This window comes from Phoxinus phoxinus, assembly GCF_949152265.1.
Source record: "Phoxinus phoxinus genome assembly, chromosome: 15".
NCBI classification, from domain to species: Eukaryota; Metazoa; Chordata; class Actinopteri; order Cypriniformes; family Leuciscidae; genus Phoxinus; species Phoxinus phoxinus.
Window position 1 is genome coordinate 27,402,573 of NC_136890.1, and position 18,963 is coordinate 27,421,535.

Here is an 18,963-nt window from a genome sequence, read left to right on the forward strand (position 1 = left end):
GATTAAATAATCCATCTCCATAAAGTACATTTTGCTGCTCTGAATATTAAAATAAAGTAGATTGAATGTTGTAATTCATATTGGCATCCAGACAGGAGATCAGAGCAGCACTGTAAATTACACTTCTTGTACAGTGGCCATTCAAAAGCTTCCCTCGGGAGATGGTCCTGGCAGGGTTTGCCGGAGGTTTGGAGCCACATGGCAAGGGAGGATGGATGGCTTGCCTGGATCTCACCCCGCTGGCACAGACAGGGGCATCAGGGGCACCGAATCAGGGTAGGGACAGATGGGGTTGTGTATCATGAGGTTGCAGGAGTGTGTGTGTGTGTGTGTGTGTGTGTGTGTGTGTGTGTGTGTGTGTGTGTGTGTGTGTGTGTGTGTGTGTGTGTGTGTGTGTGTGTGTGTGTGTGTGTGTGTGTGTGTGGATAGTTTGAGCAGGGTTTTTTACTACAAGAATGATAAAAAAAAATCTATTTCCTCATTAACTCCAGGTAACTTTTCACCCTTAAGTGTATAGATCCAAAACATCTCACATTGTAGAAGACGTTTCAATCTATTCCCACCTCTTATGGTACAGATTCGATTCCAATCACTTTAAGGGAGCTGTCACATCCATGACCCACCTCATTATAATGCCTTGCCATAGGATACAATATGAACAAGCATATTTCAGCCACTCTCAATTTGCTTTTTGTTTGACCTAAAAATGTCCACAATCACATTGCAAACTATAAACTACATAAGAGGAATTACAATTAATAAACTAATCATTTGGATATACTTTTCCAGAAAAAAACATTAGTGAAAATGCTCTTTTTTACCGTGTTATCACAATGCTTGCACCCTCCACATCTAAAATGACCCACTAAAGAACCAAGCCATGTTTTATTTTCAGGGGCAGAAAGATAGCACTACCACACCACCCCTAAGAGAACCCATCATTTCAAATAAATAAAGATAAATAAATAAAACCATTAATACAAATATAATGGTCTTTGGTGCCAACCAAATTAAACATGTTTAAATGTAAGAACTGAAAAGAACTAAATGAAAGTAAGAATGATATTTTTCATTTCTATGCACCAATTTAACAACTCAGCTATTTTTACCCACAAATATATCTTTATTTAAACATTTTGATATACGGTGTATGAAAATGCCACATGGAGAGCTCTGGGAACTAACTGTTTATTTAGAACTGGTTAACTGAAATTATCTGAAACCAGACAGTATTTAAAAAGCCCATTAAAATCACCATGATATTCACCAGCAAACCCACAGCTAATATACTGTGAATATTTTAACGATATATTGCAAAGCCCTAGATACAAACATCTGATCCAAACAAAATACTTCCAAAGAAACAACTGCCTTTAAGATGAATGGGAATGCAGATGGATATTTTTATCCTGATATTACATACCTCCTTCTCTATAATAACCTAAAACACAACAGAGATTTTCCAAATATATGACTGTTAATGCAGTATCGTTATTCACCACAAGGGGAGGCTGGTGAGATTGTATATTGCTGGAAGCAGGTGTGAGTTGCTTCTGTGAAATGTCTCTATCTATCAGTGCTCTCCAAACAAACATTACTCACCACACATAAGCTATGACTGTGGCCTCCCAATAGAGGTATGGAGAGGCAAGATGATGGAGTATCCAAAGAGAACGAGCAACAAACACACACATATAATCTTTCACCTGCTTGTTGTGTCAGCCTAACACACTTGCCAGACTCTCCCAGCTGCACAACAGGTAGATCAGACTCATTAATTAAGACCTCATTTACGATGGCGACTCAAGGAACAACACTGCAGCTATTTTTCATAATCACATATAAGACCAAAATGGGGTTAATGACATTCTTTCATCAGATCTCTCCCAAAACAGCGCTTCTTCACCGGTATGCAAAGGGCTTCCAAACACGTTGCCACCTTTGATATTTAAATGCGATGTGAACGTGCATGTAAGTGATTCCACAGCAAAGGAAAGATCTGACATTCATCTGGCCTGCTGCTGTATTCTCAACACTTTTATGTTTTGAGCAGCGATGCTCCTAAAAGCTCCCACCCCCACTATACTCACCTCCCTCTACAATTGCCCCGTGCATGTCTTTGTACTGCGTCACAAGCTGCAAAGCACCAAAGGGCCCTTTAAGACCAGATTCTCACCGGATTTGGCTTCAGGACGCAGATTTCACATTGGACATGGCTACTCAACACTGACCCAACAAAAATTAGGTCTACCTTCAAATTAAGCATTAAAACTCAATTAAATGTTATTATGAATTGAGTAAGTGCAACAATATGCCAAATTATTAACATTATGTTAGGGTAAATAGGAAAAATGGGCAATTTTGTAAATGCATAAACAGCCGATGTATGATTTGCCAGATTTAAACCCATGGGTGTTTGACATATTACCAAGTGAGAGAATAAATTGGGCAAAAATACATTTGATGTCACACAAAAAAAGATGGGAAGTGTTTTCTCCCCCCTAACAAAAATAATTAATACGTTTATTTAAGTAAAGTTTAATAACTTTTAACTTTTAATTTAATTTAACTTTTAATTTAATACGTTTAATAAGTTTACTTTACTATACTTTTACTTTAAGTTTTTTTTCCTGATGGTCTGGTCGTGCCAATAGTTCAGATTTTTATTAATAAATATTATAAACATATTTTCACTGGCCCCAACTCTTTTTTAATTCATTGAATTCATTCATGAACTTGTTAATGAATTTATAATTTCACATTTCCAATTTTAAATGTTTAAAGGTTTTCATTTTAATTATTTCGTATTTATTTTATATTCTTTCAAAAATATTTATCATGCATTTTGCATACATGCATTGCAAACATATTTTTTCCATCAAAATATTTTCTTTAAAAAATAAAGCAGTAATAGCTGCAATAATACGAGTAAAACATGTTATTACCTGCATTTGTCATTGTTTTAGAAACACACCAATTGAGAAGCACTGTTCTAGATCAATAACAAATTCCTTATTAGAGGGATATGCACTGTAGGCCTACATAACACTAGCTAACCACCCAGTTCAGTCATGGACACGATGTCGTTTTTATGAGCAGCAATCTTTTTGTACAGACTGCTGTAATAGCTCCTTTTGAATTCATTTGTGGGCTACATCAATGGAGAAATGGGAAAATAAGAGTGAATGGAACTTTTAATTTCGTTTATGAAATTCGCTAATGGGGACAGAAAATTAATTAGACAACCCAACAGACTATAGGAAGTATGTGGGAGTCTACTTTTGGATTCTGCTTTTGTTAATGCAAATGATGTCCTAATGGCTGAAGTAAGCCGTTTCATGTGGTTTAATATGAATGATTCAGACAAGAAAATGACCTCCCTTTATTATGAGAATCCCTTTGATTCAAATCAAAGATTCCAATATCTTCAGATTCTAGATCATTAATTAATCAAGAGAGTGAAAACGCTGCATAATTGGCGCTCACTGATGAAAAATAATCAGTGACAGTACATTTGATATTCTTATTCAAATTTACAAAATAAACAAATCAGCTCATCCTATTTTTTATTTATTTAATTTACTCAGACTGGTAATCTTGCACATTTACAATGAAGCACTTCCATTAACCAATGGTTGACATGTAATTTCATGGCTTTGCCAGCAGCGGCTTCCATAATATCAATAAATCTGGGTCATAAATAATTAAAAACACACAAGACTGTGTGTTGGTGTATAACAGAGTCAGACTGGTCTGTGAGAGGAATATTTCACGTTCTGCTTCTCTGAGACTGGGTCTATTAAAGCTATATTATGCAGGACGCTGATAGAGGCAATGATCTCAAAGGAACAGAAGGGGAGAGACATTGAAATTAAAAACAAAATGATTTAGTCTATTCTTAACACAGAAACTATTCCCAGAAGCTGTGTTACTTTCACCATGACACAGAATGCGGGCGAATCAAATGGGTTGATCTCATTCACTGTACTTAAATCAGCAAATACAGCAAACTGTGTTTAAGAAATCTATATGCTAAAATTGAAACTGGATCATTTGTCACTTCATGCAACATTTCTGTGTGTTTAACATGTTTAGTAACAAGGATGAAATTGCTGATAAGACGTCTGGTGCCCTTTTGTGTTTTTAGGAAAACTCTTCTTGTGATAAACAAGTCTTTAAAGAAAATAGTCTTTAAATAAAGTAGTCTTTAAGGGAATGTCAGGTCAGAGGTCACCCTTCCGCCGGAACCCGACTCTCTCGTGAACGCGTGTACGGCTGTAGTCGGAACCCAGTCATCATGCTTTATAAAGGTTCGATATTTTATCTAACAAAAACCCAGCGCTTCAGAAGGCATTTATTAACCCACTGGAGTTGTATGAATTATTTTTATGATGGATGGATGCGCTTTTTGGAGCTTCAAAAACTCCTATTCACTCCCATTTTAAAGCTAGGAAGAGCCAGGATATTATTTAATATAACTCGGACTCCTATAACTGTGTTTGGCTAAAAGAAGAAAGTCATGTACACACCGAGGATGGCTTGAGGGCGAGTAAATTATGGGATTATTTTAATTAGGGTGAACAATTCTTTTAATGGCCGTGACACACCAAGCTGACAGTCAAAGTTGGGCCGTCAGTGAGCGTCTGTCGGGCTAGTTTTTACTGTGTTCCACACGATTCCAGTTCACACGATTCCGCATATTTGCTTTCGTCGCTGCTTGCTCTTTGATGTTGGTATGTCACAGCCTTAAAACTACATTCTTTAATGAGTTTGCATACTGTATGTCATTCATCAATCACAGCTAGTGAAGTCCTGTTTCATATTATTAGAGGCAAAAAGCAATAGCGACTATTAAAGAAAAACAAATGCAATCAATCAACAACGGCTCATAGCAAAAAGTTAGTAGTTCCCGAATAAATAATGTCCCCCTTTTATATCTGACCTGTGGTAGTGAATAAAAAAAAAACACCAGGGTCTGAATTAGAAAATCTACCATATTACAAACCTAGTTGTCAACACAGTAAAATACAACTTAAGCCTAGTCTTCTCCAGGTATGACTAGAACCTGTTTCCCACATAAATCACCTCATATTTAAAAAAAAAAATAAACCTTAAAAACACCCCAAAAATGTACTTGCTAAAAAGACTGAATGCAGGCCATCAACAACAAAAAGATTTAGAAAAAAAATAGAAATCCATTTTCTCTGAGGCTAAGAGAAGCCGCCTTCATCAGCAGAAGGTGTTTGTTGAAGGTGTCTGGACAGTAAAAACAGGACAAATGGTCAGTGTAATGGTTATCTATCCAGAAGGTTAGTGTTTATGGTTGCTCTGGTTTTTCTTGAACTTACATGACCCCTAAACTGAAGAAGAAAAAAAAATCCAAACAAACAAGTAGGCTACTGGAGACCTTATAACTCCATATATACACAGAACCAACTGTGTGTGTACAGTATATATATATATATGGAGTAGCCCAGTACCTGCATGACTCGTCATAGACATAAACACAGAGAAGTAGCTCCGGCTACAATCTTCTTCCTCAAGAACATTCAATAAAATGACTCTACATATAACCCAGGCCCCGCACACATTGATTCTATAATTTTTCCAACATCATTTACTTTAGCAACCAATTACATTTTCTAACGGAAACCTTTATTCCTTTTTCCATTTATTTCCTCTCTCCAGACCACAGACAGATCAAGATCAATACATTCAAAAGTAATGCATCAACATGACATGTTCTGGTCCCTCTCCATCAACCTAAATCTATTAAAAAAAGAGAGGTGTTCGTGTAACAAAAAAAAAAGGCAACTCATTTCATCTATCGTTACTTATATTTTAAGTAACTAAGTAAACATTTGTTTTTATTTTATAGATCTCTAAAGTTCTATGAAAATAACTATTTCGATGATTTTAAATTGTTTAATATGCGAGTTAGTTAATATTTTCTATAAGAAATGTTCATGGAACTTAAAATGCTGCTTTTGTTAAAACTACTGACACATGAAAACTCTAAAACACAACACAGGATTAAACATTTGCTATAAAAAACGCAAATGCATCCTGAAGAGAGTCAACAATTTTCCAAGTGTGACAAAATCAATAACAACATTGCAAACACGGCAAACATAATTATGAATCCCCCAATGCCTTCTGGGAAAATGGTAAATGGGACTGAAATGGGGTCAGAAATGAACCAGGGCTTGAGACAAAAATGCATTTAATGGCATTCCTATTTCATGATATTAGGCCAATCTAGTCATGGGGTTTGTATGTTAGGACAGAGAGACCAAACAATTATTTAAAGTGCATTTCCAGTAGAGTGTGTATTGTTTTATTTCAGTTAACTGATTCAGTATAAGTACTTGACATTAATGGACACTGTGTTTGTGGATTTTTTTTAAACACGATTTGAAAAGAATATGCCCTTGTTAACAATGCCCCTGAAAATCTATTTAAATTTTCAAAACAAATATTGTTGCTTAATGATTACGTGTCACATGTGGGTGGCTGTGAAGCACATGATGATCGAGATTCAAAAAACAAACAGTCTTTAATAACTATATCCAACTGTCAGAGAAAGATAATCACAACCACAGCCGCAAACATAAACGATACCAGACAATGAACAGACAGAACTCAGGGTTTAAATACAGAGGGAGAACTAATAAACAGAACTATGAACAGGTGTGGGATTAATTAATAACCAAACTAACTAGGGAACAGAACTCAGGCAAAACAGAAAGATCAGGGAACAGAATGAAAACGAAACCAAAACAGAACATACACGGTACATTAAGTTGATTTATCTCACCGGACTGACTAACAAAGCCATTTTTAAGTGACCCAAACACAGTACAATAACCCATTAAGCTTGCTGGTTTAACCTCTGACTATAACAGAAATGCTGCATCAAGACACACTACATGCATTACTTTAAAGTTGTTGTAAAAATGTCCCACAAACTTTTAAAGTAGCAGGTAAACAAAAGCTAAATATTTAGTTCAGCTTTTTTTCAGCATTATTGACTAGATCTAGAAATATTGTTTTACTGTGGCTTGGTGCATTTAAAAAAAAAAACACACACACACATTGACAAATAAGAGATTGTGCTCGTGCATCTAGACACATCATTCTTCATGTCTGCCTCTCCTCCTTTTGTGACTGACAAACCCATCAGATCAGGCTGATGAATAGGCCTTTTCAACATGTCAACATAAATTATTCAGCTTTGACAAACAAGTCTGACATTTAAACTCTGCTGGTTGTTGAGAGCAAAACATTTATAGGCTGAACAGAACAACTTAAGGTAAAAATGCTCAGTCTCAAATGAGTCTTAAATGTCCCTTGGAGACAAAAACACTGTTAGTATCGCAATATAAACCTCTATACCTGTTTAAATAGTTCCCCCCCTGGATGTATTAATTTAGGTAAACTTAAATAAAAATATACACTGTTCAAAAGTTTGGGGCTGGTAAGATGTTTCTTAAAAGTCTCTTATGTTCATTACAGTTTCAAATATATAGTAAAAACAGTAATATTGTAAAATAGTCTAGTAACTATTTTTTATATTTTAAATTGTAATTTATTCCTGTGATGATAAAGCTGAATATTCAGCATAATTACTTAATTCTTCAGTGTCACATGCAGAAATCATTCTAATATGCTGATTTGCTGCCCAAGAAACATTTCTTTATTATCAATGTTGAAATAAAATGAGTATATATTTTTGTGGCAACTTAAATAACTTTTGTAACAATATAAAAATCTTTTTTATTCTAAAAGTCTGATAAATGTAATGCCTCCTTGCTGAATAAAAGTATTAATTCCTTTCAACAACAAAAAAACCTAGCTGACCTTAAACTTTTGAATGGTAGAGTATATTAAAAGATATATCAAAATTGAAACAATCCATTGTTTGAGAACTGCTTCAAAACAATGTATAAACCAAAAAGTGAAACTGGTATTATGACAATGAACATCAATCATTTCCAATATTCCTGCTACATCGACTACATTCTTATCATGCACCGTTGTCACTGTGTATTGTGGACATCTGAGACACAAAATTCCACCCAACATCTAGATGTCTACAAGCTCCGCCGCATTTCTGCTTGTGGTCAGAGCACAGAATGATTCTGAGAGATGGAGACAGCAGAGCGCCAAGGGCCATTCCATTCAACACATCACAGCCACAGGCCAACGGTAGAGAACACCTGTCTTCCACCTGGATGAACAACCCTGACTCCTATTGGAAGATCACACAGGCTAAGGGCAATACAGAGTCAATGTGTGTGTGTTCTTATCAACTGTTTATCATGAATGTCTCTAAGCTCGTTTCTGTGTTTTCCATAAATTATTGTGAGTGCATCTGGGTCGGCAAATGTCCTCACAACAATATTAAAAGTAAAACATACAGGGGACCAGATAATAATCACAATGGGGAATTGACTTAATAAATGATGTCTTAATGAAAAGGTAAAAATGCATTGAAATTTGTGTATATTTTCTTGTGTGTGTATATGTGCAGCTGTTTCATGAATGTATGTGCGAGTACCTCTTTCTGTTTCATGAATGCATTCTAAATATAGGCCTGTCTGTCATTTGGTCTCTGTTCTACACTGTTCTCCTCTCACCGCAGCTTCTACCCACCCTGTTTAAGAGCAGCTCTCATTATCTTACAATGTGTCTCCCCTTCCAGTGACGGAAAATTCCTAAATGAACCGCTGTTGAACACTAAATGTGAGTAAAAAAATTGGCTTTGGCTAGTAAAAAAAAAAAAAATCCTGTGACTCATAACCTTTTAAATGACCTGCAACAAATGCAGGCCGTAAATTGATTTTAAGAATGATACTCTGAGCGTTAATGACATAACACAACCCATCTAGACAAAAACAAAAAAACATATTTTCTATGACACCTACATTTTCTTTCTTTCTCCAGAACTCCATGAGGTGGCATACGTGGAACATTCCTCACATTAACCACCCCAAAAAAAAAAGTCAATGCATCATCTTCATGTTTTTTGACTAAATAAAACAAAATAAAAAGTGATGGGCTAGCCAGAGTGCCATTCATCCAGGGTGTTTCCCTGCCTACAGCCTGAAATACTGGGATAGGCTCCCGCATCCCAAGACCATACATAAGACAAGTGGTTTGTAGAATAGAATAGAATAGAATACTCCAAAGTCAAATCAATTTCTGTGACGTCAGACCTGCCTATTATCTACAGACAATAAATATTATTACTACTACTAAATATAATAATACCAATACTTTTCTATTTGAGGACCATACAGTGAGATTAAATGGTGGAATCATTATGCTTCTTCAAGAATTCCAGGCAAAAAGCTTACATGTTGCACACTTGCGTGAAAAGGCCTGGATAAAGTGTGTTAAAAGCCTCCCATGTTTCACAGGATGAGGGCTAAAGATCAGTTTGAATGAGAGGTTTAATTAGATCTTGAAAGAAGGCAATGGGGATGGTGGCTTGAGGATCTGCTCCATCCACTTTTCGAGAGTTTTGATTTTGACGCAATCAGCGATGAGGTTTCCATGGCGATGCCTATGACCTGTGCCTCTTTGACTACGGTAAAGTCAGATGGGAGATGAAAACATTGTGTCACTCTTGACTGCACCGGTGCTATTGTCTACCATCATGAGCTGAATTATCCTGACAGTGCTTAATCACGCAACCCAGGCAAGCAGCAACAAACCATTAGGCATCTGTAGAGACACTGGCGATAATAGCCCAGCGCAAGACATATTGCGAAGCCCAATTGTCTCTGCATGTGTGTGAAATGACACATGATGTCGTATGCTTGTGTTGTGACAGCAAAAAAATTTCCCCAGGCTTAGTATTTTTCCTGTCTGCTACTTAACTGAACAGAGACTCCCACGCAGTCACTCACACACACACAACATTCATGCAACACAGTGTTAGTTCACTTAAATGTCTGTCTGAACAATTTAGACCAAATATAAGAAAGAAAATGTTCTCTTCAACATCTTAATGTTAAGGGCTGAAAAGAACAAAAATAATGTGTCTTTCCATTGTCTGGAGAAAAAAGAGAAGGAACCTTTTCCTCTATGAAGAAATGTTTCTGTTTGTTGACAGAAAAAGCATAGGCTCTTTTACATATGGGCTCAAGCAGGACAAAAGCGTATGTTTTCCGAGAGCTATGATGACTCATATGTAACCTTACAGCAGTCACGTTGAAATGCTACCATGACAGGCTTCATAGATGGATGGAAACAGTTTACAAAACATTAGCTCATCTATATCATGCAAAAGGTTAAAAGTTTCAGATGCGTAGCTGTCTATGGAGGGACAGAAAGCTCTAGGATTTCATCAAAAATATCTTCATTTGTGTTCTGAAGATAAACGAAGGTCTTATGGGTTTGGATGAAAGGATTGTAATGTCCGCAACACTGCTACTTACTCCCATATTTAATAAAAAGGCGTTTCGACCCTACTGGGTCTTCTTCAGGCAAAATCTTGCCTTTTTAATATTCCTTTTTGTCCAGCACCTGCCAGAAGTTGGGATGCGCACACAATAACCCTTTTTAACTTATGGGTTTGGAACCACATGAGAGTGAGTAATTAACAGAATTTACTGTTTTTTGTTGTTGTAAACTAACCATTTAAAACTCGCGTAGGCAGACGAGAAGGTCTGGACTCCATGGCAGCTTTCATTGGCCAATAAGGAACTCCCGCACACTATCGGTACTTGCAAATTAATATCCAAAAACTTTTATTAGCAAAGGTTCGGTCTCACGACCTTCATCAGGCCGTGAAGAAGGTGAAGGTGATGCCTGATAAAGGTCGTGAGACCGAAACGTTGCTAATAAAAGTTTTTTTATATTAATTTGCAAGTACCGATAGTGTGCGGGAGTTCCTTATTGGCCAATGAAAGCTGCCATCGAGTCCAGACCTTCTCATCTGGCTACGCGAGTCTTAAATGGTTAGTTTACAACAACAACAAAAACAGTAAATTCTGTTAATTACTCACCCCCACAGCTTTGTTTCCACCTGGACCGTTTGGAAACGCGAGACACACATCTCACAGAAATCCTAGAGAATTCAACCAATCAGATGATTACTTTGAAAAACCCAAATTATTTCCCATTTTGTGTGCTATATTCATCGACCCGTGGGTATAACATCTGAGGCTAGATTATACTGCATATAAAAGTCACTCTATTATACACTGCCAGAAAAAGATTATCAGCAGCAGTCTCTCTTACAAACATTTTCAGTCGAGTCCAGGCCAGAATTTATAGCCTACTACCCCCACCTCCGGCGTGGACCATTCATTTTCTTCTCTCCCTCAAAGCAAACTCACAGCTGAAAAGTCTTAATTATCCAGCAGGGCTAGATGGATGAGAAACCCTGTATTCATGAACAGCTTCAGGTAAAGTCACTGCATTGGTAGAAAAAAATATTTCCTTAAACTGTAAAATTCTAGCCATGTATTGTATAGAAGAAAAACTTAAAACTTAACTGAGGTTGGTGGATAGTCAAAAAAAATTATCAAAATGATTATGTATAGTCTTGACTTCAAAAAGCCATGAGCCCCTGAAAGAACAATATAATAATAAAATAAGCCATTATTCCCCTGCAAAGAAATGCAGTGCGTTGTGACAAAATGCCCCAATAACAGCTCTCTGTGCACAGTGTGTGTACAGTGCTATGCTGTCTTACCAGGTCAACAGATTACTTTGTCAAAGAGATTTGATTCATAGATCATGAATTACATGAATCATGGTAAACATGTTTACCTAGCCTAAATAAGGACATATCATATACAAAGTACATCTAGGTAAACCCACACATACTCTATTCTGCGGGAACAGTACATTAGCACTTCATTCATTTACACAAATCAAACGCTGGAATGCCTTTCTAAATTACTCTCTGATGTTTCCTCTTATCTCCACCATCCTATCTAATAAAATGCCTTTTAGACACATTCCCAACTCTGTTTAAATATTTAGTCCCACAGTACATCAGCAGCACTGGGGTGCTTAAGTAAAGAAAGGTCCAGGGAAGAAAGCAGTAGCTGATACAGTATGTGCTGCCCAGCTCAGCAGGATCTAGTGTATCTGGAGCCTGTGAGAGTGTGTGAGCGTGTCTCAGGGGTGTTAGGGTCATTATAGCCCCTCGTAATGTGTTTAAAGCTAAATGAGAGGTAATCATTTCAGAAATGCAATGTCCTAGCACTGCGAGACACAGCTCTCTCTTTCTCTTGACACACTCTCTTTAGTTACTCGAACACATTGAAGTGCTGCAGTGGTGATGTACTTTGGTCTTCTTGTTTTTTGCCCACTAAATAATGCTTTGTAATATTACTTCTTACTTCTAGTATAATAAAATTAATTCATGAGACAGTGATTACCAAGAAAACTTTAAAATGGCACTTCCAAGTCATATTGGTTGCTCACCCCTGATCTATAGTGTAATTGTTCATCTTTCAAATGTAAGCATTTTCTGTGGGCTGAACGGAACAAAAAAACAAAAGAGTAATATAATTTAGAACAGTTGATGGGCCCCATTGACTTGCATGTAATTGTTACCTACCGGTATATTCAATATTTTCTTTTGTGTTCAGCAGAAAAAGTTTGGAACAACTTGAGTAAATGATGATACAATTTTCATTTTTGGGTGAACTATCCCTTAAAATCATGCACTTATTTTTTTTGTATTTTTACAGGAATTGTGTGTATCATAAAATTTAAGTCTAAACATGTTCTACATAACTTTCTTTACATTCAATATTTTTGGTATACTAAGGTATACAGAAGTCTTTTAGTTTGCATTATACTGGTAGCAGGTCTGATTTACCCTAAATAAAGTGATTGATTAGAATTTAAAAAATGTACTTCATCCATTAATGAACATGAACTATTTGATAAAAAGCTCATAATGCAAAGAAATATTTTTTATGCAGTTTTTGTTCCTGGGTTTGCCACTTAAAGGGTTAAATAGAGAGACATTATAACGTAAAGTCTATAAGATAAGAGACTATAGAATAACTATAACTTTAGACTATAAATAACTTTTTTCATGACGAATATCTCGTATGGATTATTATGAGATGAAAAGTCACCATTGCGACTGTTACTTCTTTACAGAGAAAGTCTTTTCTATTCTCCTTATATAGTCTTTTCACTCAAATGACTCTACAGAAAATCTTTCTTGATGCAACACACCTATAATTTCCCAGTGTTATGACATGTACTATATAAGGCAGTGATAACAAGCAAGCTCCGAGTGTTCCTTTCAGCCGCATTTTCTCTTGGTTTAACAACTGTAAAACCCACACCATCCTAATGAAAAAAGCAGAGGATAAAGACTAGCCCTCAAAAGCACACTGTTTAATATATAAGGATCACCAATGGAACACAATGAATGTGGAATCCCATGTTTCCCTCCATATTGGCTTGCAACCCGAAATACTGTATAGAATCTAATCATGATAATCTGGCCTACACAGTGAAAGTGGTCGACTGATACATGTTTCAATAACTGAAGCTGATTTCTGGAGAACAGGTTTATTTATGACTGATAAATTGCTGTGACATACACTACAATTCAAGTCTGGGGTTGGTAAGAGTTTATAAATGTTTTAAAATAAGTTTCTTATGCTCACACAGGCAGCATTTATTTCATTAAAAATACAGTAAAAACAATTATAACTATTTAAAATAAGTGTTTTCTATTTTAAAACGTGATTTATTCATGTGATGTTAAATCTGAATTTTCAGCAGATATAGTTTCAGTCTTCAGTCACATGATCCTTCAGAAATCATTCAAATAGGCTGATTCGGTGCTCAAGAAACATGTCTTATTATTATCAATGTAAACAACAGTTGTGCTGCTTAATATTTTTGTGATAACTCTGATACACTACCATTTAAATGTAAGGTTTAAAAAACCGATACATGTCGATATATCAGCCTGTATGATGCATCACTCTATTATAAGTGGAAAAAGGCTTTGTATCATAAGAGGCCCATTCTTAGCATTTCATCACCTGAATTCAAACACTAGATAACAATGATGGCACAGAAGTAAACTGTTACTCCACAATGCCACAACACCAGTATGAGACTGGAAGATATTGTCTATTTATGGCTATCTTAAAGGAATTCTCCCAAAGATTAATAATATTATACTCGTTTTTTATTCACCCTCATGTGGTTTCAAACCCATATGAGTTTCTTTCTTCCATGGAACACAAAAGGAAAAATGTTAATACTTTACCATGCAAAAATAATCGATGGCAACTGGAGCTTTTAAGCTCCAAAACGACAACTTGTTGGTGAATCAGACATTGCTATTTCTCTAATGAACACACATTTTCAAGTTAATAACATCCTACATTTTAGTCTGTTCATCACAAAAAAACTATCGTATGACTTCAGAAGACTTGGAACATAGAGCACCACTCATTTGGACCACTTTTATAATAATTTGATGGTGCTTTTTGAAGCTTAAATTAAGCATCTTCATTGAAATGGCAAAAACACCAGAACCAGAACATAATAAAAAATGTGACCAATAAGAGCCTATCAATAAAGAAATTTCTACAAAATGTGCGAAGAGCTTATTAAATTGCATGCTGTGTGTATGCACGTGCCACTTACTCCCATTCCTTGCGCCGGGCCTGTGGGGTGCTCTGGATCTTGTGCGCCTGATGTGCTTTAATGATGTCCCGTTGTTCAATAAGTCCCCCCCTGCGCCTGTTAATGATATTCGGGCTGACGGGCATGTCGGGGTCCAGACCCAACGCGGCCGCCCCCTCGCATGACCCCCCCAGATCCAGGGAGGATGGTGCCAGACCCATCGGGTGGGCGTGGGGGACGTAAAGTGTATCGAAACTAGATGCATGGTACAGGAAACTGTCAGACAGTCTCTGGGGCTCCAGGAGAGAACAGGAGAGGGGGCCGTCCTCCAGGGTTCCCCGGTGCTTGAGCCAGCTCTCCGGGTCCTTGGGCTGGAGGAGGAAACATCGCGGGGGTGGGCTCCCGCCACACATGCCCTGACCGAAAGACGGGACTGCCAGGGCATTACGGTCAGAGAGGGTCTGAGCGCTGACCGAACACGTGCCCAATTCCAACATCCTGAGGCCAGACTCTCAGCATCGTTCTGTTTAAAGAGAAAATAGGGAAAGGCGATAATTAATTAGGGGGGCTCATCATGCTTCCAAAAAACTGCAAGATGTTCTTGAAATTGCAAGCTCTGGAATTACAGTGTAATTATTTAAATTTTATTTATTTCAAATTATTGTCAGTCACAACCAGTTTTTGTAGATAAAAAGTGAAAACAAGCTGTTAATTCAGCAGAAGTACCAGAAACGTCTATAAGGGGGGCCTTAGACTCAAAAAGGCTAAGAACCACTGCACTGAGAACAGGTTTTGTTTCAGGACCCAGCCACTAAATTGCCCAACCAATGTGCAAAATTATTTACCTGACAAGGAAATGGACAATTTTGCAAATGCATGAGAACAGGCATGTGATTTATCAGAATATAGACTTTTTTGGGTCATGACCCACCTTTTGAGAACAATTGATTTTCTCTTCATGCTAACAAATGAGGTCATCAACATGCAAAGACTTTAAAAACACGATTTACTATTAACTATATCAATAACTAACAAAGCCTTGATATGCCAGGAACATCAAGGGAAAGAGTTTTAGCATCCTTAGCTTATTCACTGTCAAATGTGATACTAACTTAATGAGATAGTCCCTCCAGTCTCATTCACAAGGAGCCCTAATTGTTGTAGAAAGAATGTTGCCATCAATGCTTGTTTAATGCGTTGCCTCTAAAACAATTTAGCGACAATGGCAGCCTTTAAAAATCATGACAATGTTCTAGTCACAATAACCTAATGACGGAATCAGTTATGCAGCTTATAAACAAATTAAATCGTAATAAAATCCCAGCTAAGGTCACAAATCATGCAAAAGATTCAAGAATGTTATTAAACAATTCATTCATGTCTGTGCAGTCTCCATATTAGCTTCTATATTAATCTTTCAAAACATATCTAGAGTTTATTTAACAATGCAAGAGTGCCACAATTCTCAGTCTTCCTACAGTAAATGCCAAGAACCCCAAATACGACGGATTACTGTCTTAAAATATAATGTCTAAAGACCTATTCATAGTAACATTAAACATGACATTACAATGTCTTTTAAACATGTGATTAAATTATTTGTTTTTAAGCAAGATGTTAAAATATTATCTGAAAAATATTTAATTATATTATTATACCCACTATTTAAGTAATTATAATTGCATAAACGTGAAAAGAAATAAATGTAATACGTTCCACATTAAACAATAAATATTGTTCTAAAGCAGTATGACAGAAAGCAGTGCCCTAAAACCCCCAGTAAGAAAGATAAAAAATTTGTTTACAAAAAACTGTATAGCAATTTTACAAATGAAATTGCAAATAAATAAACTAATTTAAAAAAGATAGATAAATACACACATATACATGTATACTGTACATAGTTGAACATTAACTTTGGCAGTCCTGCAAAGCAGATTTCGTGAAATCTTAATTTTTTTATTGCAGATTACTTATTTTTCCCTGAGGATTCTCTATACACTAAAAAATGCTGGGTTGTTTTAACCCAATTTTGGGTCAAATATGGACAAACCCAGCCATTGGGTTACATTTTTAAATTGCATTTTTGATCCAACGTTTGGGTTTGTCCATATTTGACCCAAAATTGGGTTAAAACAACCCAACATTTTTTAGAGTCTAGATTACTGTTGTTATTATAGTTACTGTTGAAATAGTATTGGCCATTTATGGTTTAAAATAAAATAGATTTTCAGTGCATCTGTTCTTCTTCATTGCACCTTGTTTGCAGCGTCCAGCTCTAATCATCTGGCCGCTTTAACGTGTAGACACCATGAAGCCAGAGCTGACAGGGCATAAATTAGTAAGACTGGCCAAATAAAACAATGTGACTGAAAAATACAAACCGATCCTGCGCTCAGAGCTCTGTGATTCATCACGCAAATCTACGCAGAAGCAGTGTGGCATCTTATTAAACCCCAGCTGAAAATGGAGCAGCGGTTGACAGTTGCAGAAAGATGCAGGGGTGTTTGTGTTATATTTACCATGGTGGCCCACATCCAACATGATCTCAAACACTAATAAGGGTGAAATATAGTATGATGCTAGCCTTAGGCGAGTAGAAAAAAAGCCAAATCCTGTTTAAATGTGGATATTATTATCTCAGTGACATGTAAATTTCATTGCTCAGAGGTTGCTCTAGTTCAAAAGAAATGGTGATGGAGTTTTCAGATCAACTCTGTCTAATGTTTCTCCCTAAAATCCTCAGAAAACAAATAGAAAGAAATCAGACAATTGCTGATATACAGTATAGTAAGACATTACCAGACAAACGTTTTAATCATTAATATTTTTTAAATAAGTCTATTATGCTCACCAAGGCTGTATTTATTTAATCAAATACAGCAACAAGAAAAAAAAACAGTAATATTGTGAAATATTATGACAAATGTAAAATAAATGTTTTCTATTTAAATATATTTTAAAATGCAATTTATTCCTGTGACGTAACAGCTGAATTGTCAGCGCCCATTAATTCATGTCTTCAATGTCACATGATCCTTTAGAAATCATTCTTAGAATTATCATTGTAGAAAATAGTTGTGCTTTTATATTTTTGTTTTTAAGGGAAAAAGAGGAGAAGGAATCACATTGTCTCAAACTATGAATCATTTTTTCCATCATATTCTTTATGCAAAGTTAACTTCTGTCTGTTTTATAGCTTGTTTCTTATTATTTCTGCTATTTTTGGTGGAAACCATTATACATTACTACACAAAAGTTTAGGGCAAGTAAGATTGCCCTGGTGCCTGACAGGAGAGCCAGTGGGGTGAGCAGGTGACCAGGGCAGTGCCGGCAGGATGGGTAGCCTCCAGGGTGGCACTGGTGATACAGGGAGGCGCCAGTATCTCAGGGAACCAGGAAGGATTGGCCTCCGTGGCCTTGACACTAGGCTCGGCCAAAGATGGCTAGAGACGAATACCCTAACCCCCTCCGTCACTGGATTCAGCTTCAGGGGCTTAGAGGACTGGTGAATTCCTCTTATTGGAACAAGCTCAGGAATTTTACAGACTGGAATGGATTTGGAAGTGGATTCTGGATGTATGGGTTCTGAGAGGGGCAGATTTCTTCAGGGCTTTCAAGATGGAAATAACCACAAGATCTGCAACTGTCGCTCCCAGGTAGATGGTTCGAAACCATCTTCCTGGCTAGAGGGAAGACTGCAGACTCTGGCTCGGCGGCCATGACTGCTGGTGACTCTTGAGCTCGCATGAGGAGTGAAAATGGCGAAGGACTTCGATGGTGTTTGGTTGCTCTATGGACAAAACCTCTGATGCCAGGATGGCTGGAGTTGACTGTAGAGAGAACTAATGAATGGAACTGGCATCTTCTACAACTTTGCCAACAGTGAGGGGAAAAAACACTTAGCCACAGCACATAATCAATATAGCTCTCAAGAAAACAAGTAGTAGCTGACACCGGTATCTGGTGATAAAAATGGTCATCTAATCCGCTCCAAAACATGATCTTCATGGCACCATTATTCCATGGAAACAAGTTGGAAAGTTCAAGAAATTCTCTCAATTGGACCATCATCTTAAAAAATGGAGATGAGCAGATTCACTGAATCTCTAGAGGTGATGGAAAGGCTCATAGTGCGGCTTTTGTTGTCATTGTTGGGTCTGGTCTTCTGTCATGGAACAGAAGAATGCAGACACGGGTAACGTCGGAACAGTTTATTAAATAACACACATGAAGTTAGCAGTTGAGTCTCTAGATAGCAGATCATTATGGTGATACTGGCAAGTGAGTGACAGGTCTTATCCATTGCAGGTTGAGATGAGAAGTGACCGG

At 36.9% G+C, this 18,963-nt stretch overlaps 1 protein-coding gene across 7 annotated transcripts in view; it reads right to left on the reverse strand.

Annotated features, from left to right (window-relative positions):
- cacna1ea (calcium channel, voltage-dependent, R type, alpha 1E subunit a) overlaps positions 1–18,963 on the reverse strand; it is a 121,721-nt gene that overhangs the window by 84,515 nt on the left and 18,243 nt on the right. For all 7 annotated transcript variants that reach the window (XM_079638746.1, XM_079638751.1, XM_079638750.1 and 4 more), the window contains exon 2: positions 14,653–15,154. In XM_079638746.1, coding sequence (XP_079494872.1) covers positions 14,653–15,128 — 476 coding nt within the window. In that variant the 5' untranslated portion in view covers positions 15,129–15,154. The remainder of the gene's footprint in view (positions 1–14,652; positions 15,155–18,963) is intronic.